The 18,492-nt window shown below is 36.1% G+C and overlaps 1 protein-coding gene across 2 annotated transcripts in view; it reads left to right on the top strand.

The window, feature by feature from the left end:
- LOC148956823 (transforming acidic coiled-coil-containing protein 3-like) overlaps positions 1–18,492 on the top strand; it is an 85,617-nt gene that overhangs the window by 22,168 nt on the left and 44,957 nt on the right. For both annotated transcript variants that reach the window (XM_089096529.1, XM_089096526.1), the window contains exons 3-4: positions 4,751–4,864; positions 15,242–15,345. In XM_089096529.1, coding sequence (XP_088952655.1) covers positions 4,751–4,864; positions 15,242–15,345 — 218 coding nt within the window. The remainder of the gene's footprint in view (positions 1–4,750; positions 4,865–15,241; positions 15,346–18,492) is intronic.

Genomic DNA, 18,492 nt, shown 5'->3' with positions numbered 1-18,492 from the left:
TCAGAAATTTTTAACAACATAAACCCTTTTAAACATCTGGACACAAATAGTAGTGTTTAGTTTAGTTTCGTATCTCCTCTAGTTGACCTGAAATAGAAATCTTGATGCCATTCGCAAAAAAATCTGATTACTTTCTTTGATAACATGGATACACTTACGCTATTTTGATTTGGTTAAACTTCAAGAGCAGAAGTAGCCGCGAAAGTTTGAACATATACCCTCAGTTCGTTCTTGGGATTCTGCTGAGATGCCTTATTGGGAATTACCAATAACACAGCGCATTTTGATTTAATCTTAAGGCAACATTTAATTTTTAAAGATAATGGGCAAATGGGGCATGGGAGGGGGATTAGTCACCCTCCATTCACTTTCAACTATTAAAAAGTTCACTATCCCCTTCTGTTTTCAATCGACTGAGCCCTTTTCGAAGTTTCTACGACAACTACTTCGATACGAAGTGCCCTGGTTTAAAAAAACAAAAAAAAAGCAAAAAAAAAATAATACATTGTACCCACATTGTACGCTTTCCAATCATTTTCGACTATTAAAAAGGGCACTAGCCCTTGGAATTTCCAATCGAATGAGCCTTTATTGAGTTTTTACGACAACGCTTTCTATGAGCACCTTATATGCACCTAGGGCATAAATTACAACCCTTGTTTTGAGGGCTGTGAGGGGGTTCTAATCCTCAAAAACCTAATTTCCAGAACTTTCAACTGCGTTGAACAAACTGGCTATATAAAAGTTTTGATTGGATATGTTTGGGGAAATGCTGGGCGTGAGAGGGGCGTTAGTTGCTCTCCAATCACTTTAAACTATTAAAAACGGCACTAGCAGTTTAAATTTCCAATCGATGAGCCCTTTTGAAGTTTCTACGACAACGCTTTTTATAAAAACCTTATATTCCCCCAGGGCAAAACTTACAACCCAGCCCTGAGTGCTGTGGGGGAAGTGTCATCCTCAAGGACATAATTTACAGACCTTTCAACTACGTTGAACCAAATGGCTGTCTAGAAATTTTGATTGGATGTGTTTGTCTTTCGACTATTAAAATCGGCACTAGTCCTTTCAATTTCCAGTCGGTTGAGCCATATTTGAAGATTCTACGACAACATTTTTCTATAAAAAAAAATCTTATATGCCCTCAGGGCACAACTTATAACCCTTGTCCTGAGGGCTGTGGGGGGAATGCCATCCTCAAAAACCTAATTTCCTGACTTTTTATCTACGTCGAACAAAATGGCTATCTCAAAATTTTGATTGGATGTGTTTGGGGAAATGCTGGGTGTGAGAGGGGTGTTAGTTATCCTCCAATCACTTTCGACTATTAAAAAAGGCACAAACCCTTCTAAATCCCAATCAAATAAGCCTTTTTTGAAGTTTCTACAACAACGCTATCTATAAAAACCTTATATGCCCCCAGACCATAACTTACAGCCCTTGCCCCGGGGGCTCTGAGGGGGTTATCATACTCAAAGACCTAATTTCCAAAACTTTAAACTACGTTGAACAAAATGAATATTTCAAAGTTTTGATTTCATGTGTTTGGGGAAATGGTGAGCGTGATAGGGGGGGTAAGTTGCCTTCGAATTACTTTCAACTATTAAAAAGGGCACTAGCCGTTTAAATTTCCAATCGAATGAGCCCTTTTTCAAGTTTTTACGACAACGCTTTCTATAAGAACTTAATATGCCCTCTGGGCATAACTTACAACCCTTGCCCTAAAGACTATGGGGGCAGTGTCCACCTCAAAGATATAATTTCTGGAACTTTCAACTATGTTGAAAAAAATAGCTATCTCAATATTTTTACTGGATGTCTTTGGGGAAATGGTGGGCGTGGAAGGGGTGTTAGTTACCCTCAATTTCAACTATTAGAAAGGACACTAGCCATTTCAATTTCTAATCGAATGAGCCCTTTTCGAAGTTTCTACGACAACGATTTCTATAAAATGCTTATATTCCCCCAGGGCATAACTTACTACCCTTGCCCTGAATTTTCAACTTCGTGAACAAAATGGCTATCTCAAAATTTTGATTGGATATGCTTGGGGAAAAGGTGGGGGTGAGAGGGGAGCTAGTTGCCCTCCAATCACTTTCAACTTTTAAAAAAGGCACTAGCCCTTTGAATTTCCGATCGTATGAGCCTTTTTTGAAGTTTCTACGACAACACTTTCCATAAAAATCTTATATGCCCCCAGGGCATAACTAATAACAGTTGCCCTGAGGTCTATAGGGGAGTGTCCTCTTCAAAAAAATAATTTCTAACTGGAAATTAACTGCGCTGAACAAAATGGCTATCTCGAAATTTGGATTGGATTTGTTTGGGAAATGGTTGGCGTGGAAGGTGTGTTAGTTACCTTCCAAACTCTTTTGACTATTAAAAAGGGCACTAGCCATTCCAATTTCCTATCGAATAAGCCCTTTTCGAAGTTTCTGCGACAACTCCTTCGATACGAAGTGCCGTGGTCTAAAGAAAAAAAAATAATACATTGGGTCACCATCATTCTTTACGTAGGCAGCGCGATTGCGCTGCCTATGATAATACAAATTGTTATTATTTTAAGTATTAATTTTACAAAGGTTTGTTTATGGTTATCCACTGTTAGTTATTCATTTTTTCCTGTGGCGATGGCCAATAGAGCTTCTGCGCAAACTCTAAACATCTGTCTATTTATCCGCTGCATATTAATACCAATCACAAGAAATGGCGATTTATTAGCGCAGAAAATCGCTGATAATTTTATTCCATAAAAATACCTTTTTTTTAAATTTCGTTATCGTACGTATTAAAACCTGAAAGTTGTAGCTAAAGAAATTATTATCTATACATGGTGCAGTTCTTATTTATTTTTTAACTTAAAAAGGGAGGAGCGATCTGGAATTTGTTAATACTAAGGGCAAAATAGCTCTACTAAAATCTTCATTACTCACGTTCTAAACTGTAATTGTATTTGTGAAAATTTGTTTCATTGGGAGGGGGATAGGCACTATTCTTATGGAAAACACTAACAATAGCTGAATTGCACAGAAAATGTGAGCAATCATAAGAAAACTAGTAAACATATTGCAGTTCTGGGGGAGACAAGGGCCCAGATTTTACAAAACCTGCTTGCTTACAATATACTTTGCTTTTATTTGTGTTCTATGCTCCACAAGCTGTCCTTTTTTCTCAATTTTAGTCAGGATTAAATTCAGTTTTTTTTATATTAATTTTGCAGCCCAGATGATCTTCCCAGAGTAGTTTCCATGGGCCCAAATTTAGAAGACTTGTTGGTTTAACAACTATTATGCAAACAAGTTTGCAAAAATAAAAAATTAGCACTCTATGGTGAATTATTAATGACATTTTACGACTGTCAGCCCATTTATAATCCATTGCCTGAGTAAGTAATTCAGCCCGTTTAGACATTGTGGTTTAGCACTATGCTAAATTGGGTGCCATGACTCAAGTATACTGTTAAATTAGCTGGATTGGTTTGTTTGGCAAATGAGGGTTGGTTTCAAAAAGAAAAGTTTTCTCTGCAAAAGAAAACAAATTCTGGGGTTAGAGTTTTATCGAAACCTTGATATAAAATCAGAGCATTAGCTGGTTTAAATAAAAATTAAAATTTGCTTCAAGCATCAGTTGATACTTAGATGAAAAACATGCTAGATCTTGATGCTAGTAAAATTATCTTGAAGCAAATGTGCAGCTTCAAGCCAAGAGGTGTATGCTTAGCTATAATTATCAAAGATTTCGTGGTAACAAACTTTGGATGAGGAGTGACTCGGCCCAATAGTAACTGAAACTATCATAATTGGAATTTTAATTACAATGAAAAATCATAAAAATTTGTCCTTTATGGATAAGTTTTCAGGGTAAGTTTTCCGCAGAGGGTGGATTTACGGCGTGATTTAAAAAACGCAAAGAAATTCAATGAAAAACAACTATTTTTCCACTGATAATAAGGAGCAATATTAAAACTTAAAACGGACAAAAATTATTCTGCATAACCTTATGTATTCAAAATGATACTTCCTTAAGGTGATATTTCTTCATGAGATTCATTTTTTAGGAGTAGTGCTTGGAAATTATTTGGCTTTATTTCTGCTAATACAAACTAAAATAGTACAAATATAACACCGGCATTAATACAAAACAAAAATTAATTATATTTTTTTTACGCTATTATTTTCTCCAAAGAAGTTATAGATACAAGTCTCTTAGATTTCCTTGTTTCCGAACCACTGACTTGATCTTTAGATGAAAGTTCTTTATCAGGTCAACAGAGGTCATTGATATTCAGAGAAACGAAATCTATTTTATTGGACTGTAGTAAATTTTCATAAATTAAATTTAAGCTAAATTCATCCGTATCTCTGTTCAAAGCCCGGTTTTTTAATAAGATTTTTTAGTTTCAATGGTATCCTTAAAAATTTATTTGATACCCCAGTCCCTTGAGATCAGAGAAAAATTTTTTTTAACATAACAAAATGGTCTGATAAATTAAAAACGTGTCCCAAAAGAGTTAACGTTAAATTTTCAACTTTAGATTTGTTCTTTAGGACTGACGAAATAGATCCTTGATGTTGTAATAGTCTAATTTTTAAATTCTGATTGGTACGGCCTACATAGAAGCTTTCGTAAGTACATGGGACCTGGTTGACTCCACTTTGAAGCTTCCTGAATTTCGAACTTCAGGTAGACTCCACTTTGTAGCTTCACTATGATGTTTTGCTTGTAATTATTCTAATATTATTTATTTCAGGAGAAAAAAGGGTCATCACCAACGATAATTAAATGTGAGGCAACAAGTCTAACTGAAACATCAGGGGAAAATGTCCCAGGAAGGCTTTTACGAGAAATGCAGCTTTTCTACGAGGTATTTTTTATGCCCTCAAAACTTTTGTTTGTGAACATACATTCTTAGACCACACTGGCTATACATGACAAATAAAACTCAGAGAGGAGAGAAAGTAACAAAATGAAAAATAAAATCAAAAAGGGTGAAAAAACGAGGATTTTGTCAGCCAGCGAACCATGAAGATGACAAAATATAAGCAAATATTTCAACAAGGACCTCCGCTAAGTCGTCCTCAGTGCTAAACAAAAAAAAAAAAAAAAAAAATCTAAACTTTCCAAGTTTACTATACAAAGACAGAACAGACACTGAATAAAAAACCAGGCAGGAATCAATGAAAATGAATTTACCAAGATGATTGGGCAAGGATCTTTCGTCTTGCAATAGTTTTAGCTGGTCTACAATTTCTGTTTTCATTAGGTACGCAAATAGGTTCTTTTAAGTTTTTTCGGGTGAAAATATTGATTGAGTCCTTCATGATTAAACTGTCGTAAATTGGGCTTAATGAAATATCTCCAGTATCTCTATTTATTGCTAAATTTTGGTTCATATATTTTTTTTAATCTCAATTACCTCTTTAAAAGTTTGTGGTACGCTATTTACAGTTGATATTAAGGTTGCCTCGTCAAAAAGAACCAGATGGGTCGGATTTAGGAAAATATGCAAAGCCAATGCCGAATCAAAGTTGTCATTGTTATTTTTTAATCTCAGGGACTTATCTATTGAAATTTTGTGCTCATGCAAACGTTCACCTAGTTGTTGATGGGTCCTACCAATGTAAAAATTTTCCACAAGAACACGGGATTCTGTAGACACCACTACCCAGTAGAGGGTCTGTTTTATTCTTTCCTGAATTGAAAAAGTGTTCAACTTTTTGTTCGGTTTTGAAAGAAACAGAGAGATTATGTTTTTAAAAAAATTTTCCAAGTTTATCGCCAAGTTTCGGGATGTCTGGTAAAACGATGAAAGTTTTTTTCTCAATTGCCGGTGTAACTGAATCAAGGGGGACAACCTCCCTATTTTGTTCTTTTATCTTTTTTAATCGTCTATCTATTATATTTTCAATGAGTTTGATTGCAGAAATAAATGTCTATTTTCAAGTAGTTTCTTCAATGTCATGATAGCAACTAATAGGTCTTTTTGCTGTTCACGGGGAGATAAACTGTAATTTCATTGTCAAAAATCTCTTTGACTACAAGCAGATCCTCGGGTGTATTTTGATTAAAATCTAATAGGATATAGCCATAGGGTTTATTAGTTGCCTGATTTATACTGAGAGCCAAAATTTAGGTGCCCCGGGGTATTTTTGTTTATCCAGGGTTATTAGCGAGCTAGAATCACGAACAACTCTGCAGATGATATAGTAGGTGCAGTTCAATGCAATGAAAGCTCTGATGAAAGAGGTTGTGTAGAACCAGAGTAATGGAAGTCTGTTCTTGATGATAGCGACCAGTGAACAGTTGTAGCATTTTCTGGGACCAGTGTTCAATTGATTCATCCAGATCGTCAATAATCAGCCAAGAGTTTGGTTCAATAATGTTGAAAACATCAAGTCCCTGTATGAATTGTATCTGCACCAACCCCGAAATGGCAATTGCTTTTATTTTATCCTATGACTCCTGCCAAATACTGTAACAATAGTAGATTTTTTTTTGCTTTTCCACAAACATTTTATCGCAATTTATAAGCATTTTAGTTAAGAGTGTTGTTTTGCCTGACATTGATGAACCGCACAGAAACGATATGAAGGGTGTTTTAAATTGATACATGTTCCCTTCAACAGCTCACCTAAAACTAACTGCAGACTATAGATGTCTAATGACTAAATAATTTTCCTATTAGTACTAGTCCGTTCAAGAATAATGAAAAGAACAAAATCAATAAAGAATCAAATTTCTTGTATTATTAACATAAAAACAGCACTTTACAAATAATACATTATAGAAAAAACACATTAAAAGAGAAAAATACACTTACAAAGTTTTTTTAATTTATTTATAATAAAAAACATAAACATTTATTTTAAAAATGCACTACAAAAAAGCACTTTAATAAATATACTTTATTTATTTAATGGAAAATACACTTAAAATAATATCACTGTTTTTACACCTTTTTTTAATTTGAACACAGTAACATATATATTTAAAAAAGCACAAAAAATCTGCTCTAAGTAAAAAAGATACCGTTGGTGGTGGCACCCCCGCTGGCGACCAGCTGGGCGGCCGAAGGCCACACCGGGCCACGAGGTCCCCCTCGAGGTTTTGGGGAAGTTTATTTTATTGGACTTTACTCAAACCGAGACTTTCCCTATGACTAACACATTCGGCTCGGTCGGAAATTCAATAGTGCCCCAGGGGGAGGGTAGTCACACCATCTTGACAAACATAGACCTTGTCGGAAATGGTACTCATGTCAATTTTTTCTATATTTACAGTAAAGTTCCTGTAGTTTAAGGAACGAATTGCCAGCAATTTCGCTCGTGGAACTGTATTTGCAACAATACAACTCCTATAAACGTCCATGTCGAAATTCTTATCCACATAGAACGTGGGTACTCCTTTGCAACGTTTTTTGATTTCCTCGCCGTGTGTCAGTATAAAATATACCTTCAGACTTACAAACATACCACGGGAAATCATGTCACTTACCGTTTCTGATTTTAAAAATAAAAGTTGATTTGGCGCCCGACGTTTCACTAGCTCTGGGTAGACCTCCCCCCTCCAGTTTGTGTAGTCCATCTGTGAGCTGATGATTTCACCGTGTGATAAATCATCAAGTAGATTTTGAGTTTTTACTTTTAATAGTAGAGAATCTGTGTCCCCGTAGCAGACCTCTACTTGTCCCTTCTCCGGCCACTGTACCCTAGCCACATTGTAGTAGAATTCCATCATGAGCTTTTTAGAGATCTCCAAGATGGCACTGCCTGCAGCAATATTTTTATTCAATAAAATGCTTCTTTTTTTCCTTTTGAATAGTACCATGTCGGGCCAATGATTGTAAAGGAAGTGTAATTTGGAACGGCAATAATTCGAGCACATTGTTTGGGATTGGTCACGACGTCATAACAATTCCTATTGCAAACACTTCAGCACATTTTACCAAAAGCCGAATTTAAAATGAGCTTATAGATTTCTTTTTCAGCTTTTGTCTGCGCTTCAGAACGTTTCTTGACTAAAGTGTCAACACACATTTTTAGATAGCTTTTTTACTGAACTGGAGGGCTCTATGAACCTTTGTGATATTGAAACCGTTGTTGCACATCTATTTTAAAGCCACATGATGTAAAACAATATTTTTCTTCGGCAGGAGGTCGGCAATAAGTTTTTGTTTTGAAGGTGTCCAATGCAATCCCTCCACCTCGACCAAATGTCTTTTGCGGGAACTCAAAGAGTTCCTAGACACAGGTCTATTGATGCATGGGAAAACAAAATCCTTTACCGAATCGTGAAGCTCAACTGGTATCTCCCCATCAATTTCAAAAGACCATTCAACCGGCCTATTCTCCTCAACACTGTCAATGTTGGGGAAATTGGAGGCTTGAGGGTCATTGAGCCATTTATAGTCATCGCAGGGTAGCGCGTAATGAGACATGGCTGAGGGGTAGAGAGAATTCATATCAAGGAACACTGCATCCGATGTTGTTCCCGTCTTCTCTCCAGTTGGATCAGTTTCCAAGATACGATCCCCGTGAACAACGTATCCACTCCTCATTGACCTCTCGATGAACTGGTGCTGATAGATTTCAGTGATCAGTCCGATTTTTTCCCCGTTAATTTTTAGGATGAGGTCCATTACCAGACGAGGAGATAAAAAATAATATCCTAAATCAAGATTAAATTTCTCGTATATTTTGTCCGTATTTTTACACATAATGTCTAATAAAGTGAGCACATTACTTGACAAATACAGCTTGCAGTAGTCGAACCCATTTTTACACCCTCCCTCTGCCCATACTTTTTTGGCAAACCTGTATTCATCAGGAGTATACTTACGATCGTGTAGACTGTCATAAACCGACTCGATTGAGGGAATAGTTTCCTCGGCAAATCTCGACATGGCGCAGCAATAATCATAAGGATATATGCCCTTGACCGTCAACAATTCATATAAATCATTTGGAAATTGTTGCTTGAGAAAGGGGAAAGCGTTGCAGCCGTCATCGTTTTTCTGCACTTGAATTAATTCGCTCAAATATTTGGGGAAAAAACTGAAGGAATCCAAAAAGCAAATTTTATTCGTTTACTCAACGGCATCTTCAATATATCCCCACATAAATTCCAAAACAAGCAACTTTTCCGCTGATTTAGGAATGATTTTGAAGGAAAAGCTGTCTATCACCCATGCATCATCCACAACTCCATTTCTTTGAAGATGTGCCACTGCTGGTAGCACCTACTTCAGATCCTAGTTATAAATATGTATAAAAACTGGAAGAAAGAGCTGCTGTTTAATTTTTAAATTACATGAATTGTGAGCCCATCCTCGAAAGTTACTTTTCCCCGTTGAATTGGGGTCAATAAGGTGATTGTCATCCTGGACATTGTCTTTTGGGGCAACAGCACCCCTAAAAAACCCAACAAATTGTCCCCTTTTCTAGTGCCCGTTTCTCCTTATCTGATAATGACATTGGGTAGTTGGTGTGACGCAATCGTGAAATTGCACCGTTTGCTGTTTTTATTAAACACACCAATAATTTCTCCATGCTACCCTCCTCATCCATAGGAAAAAAAACTCTTCCAATTGCATTTTATTGTTGGAATCGCATCGGGCATGCGCCTAGGAACACGCAGCGAGTTTGTGTTCCTTGACTATATTTGGCCTTGATGGGTCCGATACCTCCAACAGTCTTGATTCACCATCCAAAGATACTTTATCAACCTGTAGCAGGGAATTTTGGAAGTTTTTAAATTGTAAAGTAGCTTTGCCTCCTACCGGCATTTCTATTCTTTGATTGCCATGAAGTTTGCAATATCTCATGTGATCCGTGAATGTTCTTTCAGTTGTAAATGGGGAAAGACACATGGGGCAATAGTGACGTTCCCCTTTCCGAACAACTTGAGATAAGAGTCGACTTATTTCCGTAACGGGGAAAAATCACCATAGGAGTTTACATCTTTGGGGGGCTCATAGACAATCCAAATCCGATTTTTAACATTATCTACCAACAGTGTCCTAACTGAATATGAAACCTCTTTTTATTCGGTTTCTTTCCCCTGTTTACAAATTCTGTGTCATACTGAAGAAAAACTACCCCCAACCCGAGATTTTCATTTGCTTTTTTAAATATGGTTATTTCTTTTAAGGACACCGGATACTTTCCCTTTAGACAATCAAAATTTACTTTAGGGAAATTGTTTCCACCATTACATGCAAGTCTGTCGAGATTTTTCATTTTTGACTCATCTTTCAAAGTTTTATGAGCTGCTGCTAAAAATCCATTTATAAAACATTGCAGCCCCGTGTCAAATCTGAAACCTTGAACCCCTTTGGTAGCCGACAAACCTGGGTGGCATTTTATTCGCTGACTACCCCACAGCCCCGACCCCTTAAAATAAAGTTTTTTTAGTCTATTGAGATTCAGATCCATATATTCAATGTATAAAATTGTGGACCTACTCCCCCTCTCGTTGAACGTGTCCAAAGTTGATATTAATTTTTTGACCCAATTGAAAAAGTTACCCTCAAATTCATTTAGACCAGGGTAAAAAGTTTGGTTGCCAGTTGAAAAATGAAAATAAAAAATGTCCCCTGATGTCCCCTTTTGTAAATAAACTTTTTGATTAACTGATGCCTTAATCCCCCTGACCCTCCCCCTCCCCCACATTTTGAATCTGAATCTCAATAAGTGTTCAAATTCGGTCGATGTAGGTATGAAGAACATTTACAGGGTCTGTTAAAATGACACTCCCGTCAACCAGGTTTTCCTCGGGAGGATTAAAATCTACAAATTTTGTTAATAATACACAAAAAAAAACAAACACACAAACACACACACACACACACACACACGCGCAAAAACGATTAAAAACACACAAAAAAACACACAAACAAACACAAACACAAAAAAACACACACACAAACACAAAACAAAAAGTTTTTCAGCTGAAGGTAAAGAGCGACAATAAAACACAAAAAGGAGGAATTATCTTGTACATGAGCAGGGCTGCCTTCTTTCAATTCTGCGCTGTTTATATTACAGTTTAATTAGTGAACAACCGAAAGCATTATATGCTAATGCAAAAACCATACGCAGTTAGTAATTGTGGGCGTTTTATTCGCCAACTAACTTCAAACACTTAAATTAAATTTTTTGTCGCTTAAAGCAAACGCAAGTGAAATCTCCAGTTCTCAATGCTTTGTAAAAACAAACTTCAGTGTAAATGGTGGGGGATTGAGGGGCTTGGAGTGATCCTTACACACAAGATGATTTCTGGTCGGTTTGAATTTTAATTTCGCTCCTTACTTTCATTTGAATAAATTGTCTTTTTTCTTAATTTTTATTCGTTTTAACATTATATTTAGTATAGTATAGCCTAAGTATGAGCATTGCTTGAACCCCAATCAAATCTGGCCTTTACACTAAAGTTAACTGTTACATAGAAATGCTCCGAAAATGACAACCGCACCTAAAATACGACCCCAAAGACTTTTTGAAGACGAGCATGAAATGTATATTTTTTTACCAGGAAGCACTGTTTATATTCCCCCCCTCTCCTTCCACGTTTGTGCAGGTAAGCATATAATACGAAAATTTATTAGAAAATGCCAATGGGCCATTGCAAAAAACAAAATAATAAACATAGATAATAAATGAACATCTTATAAATATAATTAGATTTACGTAAAAAAAATAAACTAGAATGTCCTTAAATTTTCATTGTGCTCCATAAGGATATAACCTAACATGACCTAAAGAGTTTCCCCAGCCCTTTAATAGTGTGATATACATTTTATTTTACACATCGAGAATATTTCTGCAATAATGGGGGAGCCATTCTCCCCTTAGCACCCATATCACCTGCTTATTCCGAATACATCAATCAAAATGCATGGATACTAGAGGTCATGTCTTCTTTCCAGATTGATCAGAACGACCTTTCACGAAAAGTTCGATAAGCCCGACCTAAATCCATCCCTCCACACAAGACCCACAGACCTTCTAGCCTACCCCAATAACAGGTAGACAATAATTAACAAATAATGTCTTTCCTAGTTATAAAAAATCATGGCGAGAGGGGATCAAATTCACGAAAGTGTAGGGCGACAAAAGGACTTATTTTTCAATTACTCCAATGAAAATATAAGAAGAGGCACGCGCTGACCGGGTTTTTAGTATTATTTTTTAACTATATTACATGTATGCCATCTCTGAGTCGAATGTAAATGTTAAATGATCAGCAACTTGTTTAAAAAGGGAATTTGCAAATTGAAGTTGTAATTGCGCTATAAAGTTGAAAGCTATCTTATAAATGGTGCTTACCGTAAAAAGTTATAGGTAGCTCGCTATAAACAGTTGGAGGTGCGAAATGGATCACACTTCTCCTCGCCATGTTCTTTGTCAGTAGTGCCACTCTCACCACCGAGTTTTGGGCCACATTCCTCTAAAATAGCTTCAAAATTGAACTCTTCCGTGTCAGTGCTAACCAGACCGGCATCGAGCTTTGGTCACTTTTGACTGGATGTTTGAATATCAGAGTCCTGGAAATAAAAATCAATTTCAGTCTTTTCTAGTCACATGTTTACCGGGGGTACTAAATAAGTACTGATTTACATCTCCCTCAAACTTTAATCCCCCCCAGTATTATATTGGCCATAACCAGACTCTTTTTCTTACAAATCTATGCCATCGTTAGATAATTCATTAGTAACAAAAGTGGCAGAACTCTCCATTGAGTGTCGCCCCCTTCAATTCCAGAATACACAGTCCCAAAAGATGACAATTACAGATCTTTTTCAATTATATATGACACGCTAAATAATTGCTATCTGTTGCGAAAGTTACTTTACCCAGATATCCCTGGATACTTGCTTTGAAGATAGCGAACCCTTGTCAATTCGAACACTATTCGAGGTAATTAAAAGACAGCTATAACGAAAAACCTTTACACATCACTTAAAGTAAAAGCCAGATTTAATTATTGTTAAATGGTAATGACCAAATCCGAAAGGCATATTGGTAGATACTTATAGGAAAAAAAGGATTATGATAAATCAAGAACAATGTATATCTACTTACCAATATAATTCTTTTGTTCTCCATTAGAAAAATATATAAATTTGATTCTAATAGGCTTATTACAAGTTCTATTAATCAATTGATCCAGATTGATCAATTGCATCTTATTTTATACCCGGAAAAACACTAGTATAAACCTTCCAGCTGTAAACCAGTATTTCTAGAATGAGACCATCCTTTGAATACGCAATTTGACGATTTCTAGTTTTTGGTTATTGAACTTAAAAAAAATATGTCTGCCAAGTCTTGTACGGTCCATGTCACTTGATGCATGCTAAGGAACATAAAGTCGTAGAACAGCATGGGAAGGAACATAGCGTCGTGGAATCCATACGACATTGTGAGGGGATACTCACTCTCTTTGAAAAGGTGTAGAGCGGTCAGCAAATAGCACAGTGATTCCTAGTGCGGTCGTAGAAATATAAGTTACTTATAAGTGCTGCATTTTTCCATGCATACTACAACAGGGTTTGTTTATAACAATGATTTGTTAGGCTCTTTTTTATTTGGGCTCCAATATCTCAGTTGCGGATAGAAACCGATTTATTCGCACACATTTCAATGCGAAAATTCATCTCTCTCTCTCTCTCTCTCTCTCTCTCTCTCTCTCTCTCTCTCTCTCTGGCATTTCTCGATTTCTCTAGATTTACTATAGTGTATGAGGGCATGTCTTTCGACGATCATAACGTCAGGATCAGTGCGGGATAATCTTAAAATTTAGTAATTATAAGAAAACTGAAATATTTTCTTTCCATTTGGGTATCAAACCCTTTTTCCTTATACGCACCAAAATAATCTTTATTGTTGACGAAATTGACTAGGTACAAAAGAAAACCCAAAGATGAACTTGAAAATTTGAAAATGCTGCTTTTATCTGGTCTGGGAGATTTTTATACGCCTCTTTTTGTTCATTAGTTTAGTCACGTCAAGAATTTATTCAATTTTATAATTGAATTTTACCGGGTCTTCTGTGTCCCTTAAAATGTGTCCTTAAAATGTTTATAAACAATGCCTATGTCCGATGTGTTTTAGCTTCTCCATTATTCGTAGAGACTGCAGATTATGAAGCACATTTGATATTAATCATACTATTACTACTAATATTACTACTAACAGCTCACTGCAGCACCAAGCCACTTGAGGCCATCACAGCTAGGGATACTCCTCCTCTAATCCTAATCTATTCAAAGTCTCCCACTTAACACCCCCCATGAAAGTTCTCATTTCCCTCATATCTTTCTTTGTGACATCCTCCCACCGCAGCCACAGACGACCTGCCTTCTGTTCAACTCAAGACAGTTGGCCGAAAAGGACAATCTTTGGCAATCTGCCATCCTTCATCTGCAAGACCTACCCTAGTCATCTTAATTTTTTTCTCATTATGGCCCTAGAACTCGGGCTTGATCAGCATTTTTCGTACAGCCTACTGTTTAAAATATGGTTAGTCAACCAGGTACCCTAAACAATCCCTAAGCACTTTCTCTGGAAAACATCTATCAAATCTTCCTCTATTTTTTCGGACCGCCTATGCTTCAGAACCACATTTGACCAGTGTCATCACTGTAGCTTCCAGTACTCTAATCTTGGGTCGCAGACTTATCTTCCTATTCTTCCAAAAAAATTTTAACTGTGAAAAAAAAAACACCCTGAGCCTTGGCTATTCTACTTCTAACAGCTTCCCTGCTCCCACCGTCGTTACTAATAATGCTATTAAAGTACTTGAAGCTGTCCACTTAATCGATCTTTTTGTTATCCAGTGTCCCCTTTTCATCTTCACTTAGTGACTTAGTCTTCTTAATATTAATTTTCAAACCTGTTCTAGCACCCTGGACTCCCAAAAACTCTTAAAATTCATTCATTTTCCTCTCAATTTTATCTAGAATGTTTAAATCATCACCATAATCTACGTCAGGAAAGTTTTTTTTTTCATTTGATTCCGTAATCTCCCATTGTCTTTCCTGTGCTCCTTCGACAAAGTTTATCTTCCGTCATTGAATGTTGTGTCCCTTGTCAAGTCTTACGTGGAACTTTTCTTGTAACAACTTTATCATGCGCATATCATTTTGTACTTTATTACTCTTATCTCTTCCTTCTAATACAATAAAATTCTCTTTCTTTTATACATTTAAATAAAAAATGACTTATTGTCCCGTTTGTAGGAGCAAATAATGCATAAGGACATGGAAACGAAAGGGCTGAAAAAAGTTTTGGAAGCCAAAGAAGAAAAGATTGCAAAACTCAAAGAAACCGGTTCCAAAACTGAGTAAGTTGTATTTGCTTATTTCGAATGGTTTAGTATTTGTTGGTGCTTTAAGCTTCAATTGCATCTGGCGATAACACATAAAGATGGGTAGATAAGGGGGATTTCCTACAGTGTTTTGCCTAAGGATCCACTCAACTGTAAAGATTGCTCTGAGCCCCATCCCCTAAAGAGCTGAATACTTCAGAAACATTTTCAAACATCTTATTTTATAAAATGAGTGTATTTGAGGATAAAATTGTCTATGAAAATTAAAGGAATTTTAATAAAGAGACTAATGTAGCTTAGTAGAATAGAACACAAGAATAATTTGTACACTTTGGGTTCTAAGGGCTAAGGAGATTGAGCTATCCCTTGAGACACTCCCTCTAATTCGGAGCCCTCTCCCTATCCATAGAAGAGAGCCTGGTATGGGATTAGTTCCTTCTGTTATGTTTCAAGTAATTTTAAGTTTGATTCATTTTTCTTTCGTTAATGTTTGCTTTTTTCAAGTTCTTTGTTGTTATTCTATTGTTGTGACAAGAGTTAAATCTGTAAGAACATTTTTTCTTTTTAGGAAATTTGACGGGTTATTTGACCTTTTCATTAATTGAGAAGCAAAACTTCACTTACTAAATTGTGAATATACCAAAATGATCTAAATAAACAACCCATAACAGAACACGTGCTTTTAATTGCTTTATGAAATAGTTCAATGCCAAAAGTTATTGTTTCTTGAAATACAATTTCTAAGCTTAGATGGGAGAGCCGAAGTGCCAACCAGTATATGGTTTTATATAAAAGCCCTACTTAACATAGAAATTATCTACCTTAAGCACGATCTGAGACTACATTGGCTATACATGGCTCACGACAAAAAACAAAGAACAAAAAAAAACAAGATCAAGAAAAAATGAAATATAACGAGGGTAATATTCACTGGTTGAAAATTAGCCTCATTTGGCTTTGTTTTTCTCTTAAGATTGACTGAATTTCGTTCATCACTTTTTCCATACGCTAAAGGCACCAGAAAACTAAAACATATCTTAGGTGGTTTGCTTACGTAGTTTAATCTTTTGTATTCTTATGTATTCTTACGTATCTTTTGTGTTTAAACAGATGGTTTTATTGGAGTCATCACTCTGACACGCTTACTAATACTTCTGGATACCTCTATTCCTGCAAAGCATGTTAGGACATACAAAAAGGATTACTTGTTAGCCAAAAGTACACCTTAAAACTAAACAGAAAATTTGCTTAAAATGGTAAGTAAGCAAAAATATATATAGCTCTCTTGTGATACTAACTCATTAAATAAATGGATTCTCAACAAAGGAAGTAACATCCAAAATACATGCTGATATTTTCACTCTTAATGCGAATATAGCTTGAGCATTTGACAAACCTAACATTCATACGCTTTACCGCTTAGTCTTAGGAAGCCATCCACTGGAAACAAGATTTTCATTTCCAATAATATAGTTACTAAGCTCGTTCGTTCATTTAAAAGTAAAAGAAAATCCAAATATCCGATTGCTGCAATTTATCTCTAGGTAGAGAAACACCCCTTTTTTACAGAGAGATAAAAATATAATAAACAGAAAAATACAACATCAGTTCAGCATCCAACCTGAGCAGTAAAAAATTATTTAAGGGGGGTTGAAAATAACATACACTGACACAATAAAAACATGGTATGTCGCCAAGTCCCATTCCACTTTTGGGATCACAAACATTACAAATAAACGATCATAATAATACTAAAAGAGTTCAACCCCCCTCCCTCCTAAAAAGTAGCACCCAAAAGAAAGAAACATAATTAAAAATGTTACTTACTAAAATATTTTCTTTCTTAAACGAAGAAATCTCACCAAAAAAAGAACTTTGATATCACTTAAAATATTTTTAATCGTGTATTCAATCTCGGAATTATTTGTTAAATTGTTGTATTTGAGTATATACGGTCTTAGTTATCATTTTCGTTTTTTTTATAAAAATGAAGGTTTAAAACTGTAATAATTGATCTTTAATTATTGTCCTTGTCAGTATTCCCCCACATAGATAGAATGTGGAAAATGTCATCTCCCCTGTGTCTGGTCAGGAGACTCCTTTTCAAAAGTTAAAAACTATGGGCTTAAAATGCGTCTATTCCGTACTTTGGAACGAACCCCCCATCATTTCAGTCTTGCGGGTATGTTCATACTGAATCTCACAGAATATTCGGTTTTAAACTTTATATTCTTTCTGAAATACGCAATTTTGCGACCAGTCTACAACTTTAGCTTACACTGAAAAAACAAGATCAAGGAGGCACACTTGTGCCTGTATAAAAAGGCAACCCATCACAATGTTAAGTGATTTCAGGTCCTAGAGGTCGCAGAGATACGACGGTAAATTCATTTTGTAGCCCAAGCTCAAACTAAGGCACGTGCAAAATTTCATCCTCTTCCGACTTAATCTTCATGGGGTAAACTGGGCCGGAAGTTTTGACCCTCCCACCACAGCCCCCCTTTAACGTTGTCCGATTGGGCTGAAATTTAGAGGTTAAGCTTTCCTAGGGCCCGGAAGCTTATCCTCGAAATTTCAGCTCAATCCGATCACTACTTCCCTTTTTTCAAAAAACCAAATATAGCCACTTAAAATTCATCATCATTTCTTTTTTTTCTTATCCACGCCTACAGGCCACAGTTGGCAACTGATCCGGGTGAATGAGGACTCATTCGAAGCTGAATTCTACCTGTTAGGGCCTTTTGATATTTTCAGACCGAAAAAATTATCCCCCGAATTTACATTTACGAAAAACCTCGTTTTCCTATAATAGCCCATGTTAATTTTTCCCACCACAACCCCCCTTTAACGTTGTCTGATCGGGCTGAAATTTAGAGGATAGTTTTTCCTGGGACCTGGGAGCTTATCCTCGAAATTTCAGCTCAATCTGATTACTCCTTCCCTGTTTTCCAAAAACCAAATATCAAGTTTTGTGGGAATTTGCTTTGCAAAAATAGATTCGACTTACTAAAGAACAATTATAATTGTGTCTAATTAGTCCAGCGGTTGATACTTCAGACTGTCAGGCGGAAAACCCGGGTTCGATTCATCGTCAGAGCAAATTTTTTATATACTGAATTTAAACTTTAAAAAAGAAACTCAGTTTCTTTTTTAAATAAACTG

This window comes from Artemia sp. Qi Xiang Cuo, chromosome 1 (genome assembly GCF_049724085.1).
Source record: "Artemia sp. Qi Xiang Cuo chromosome 1, ASM4972408v1, whole genome shotgun sequence".
In the NCBI taxonomy this organism is placed as follows: Eukaryota; Metazoa; Arthropoda; class Branchiopoda; order Anostraca; family Artemiidae; genus Artemia; species Artemia sp. Qi Xiang Cuo.
Note: the sequence above shows the minus strand (reverse complement) of the source record. Positions and strands in the feature narration are given on the sequence as shown.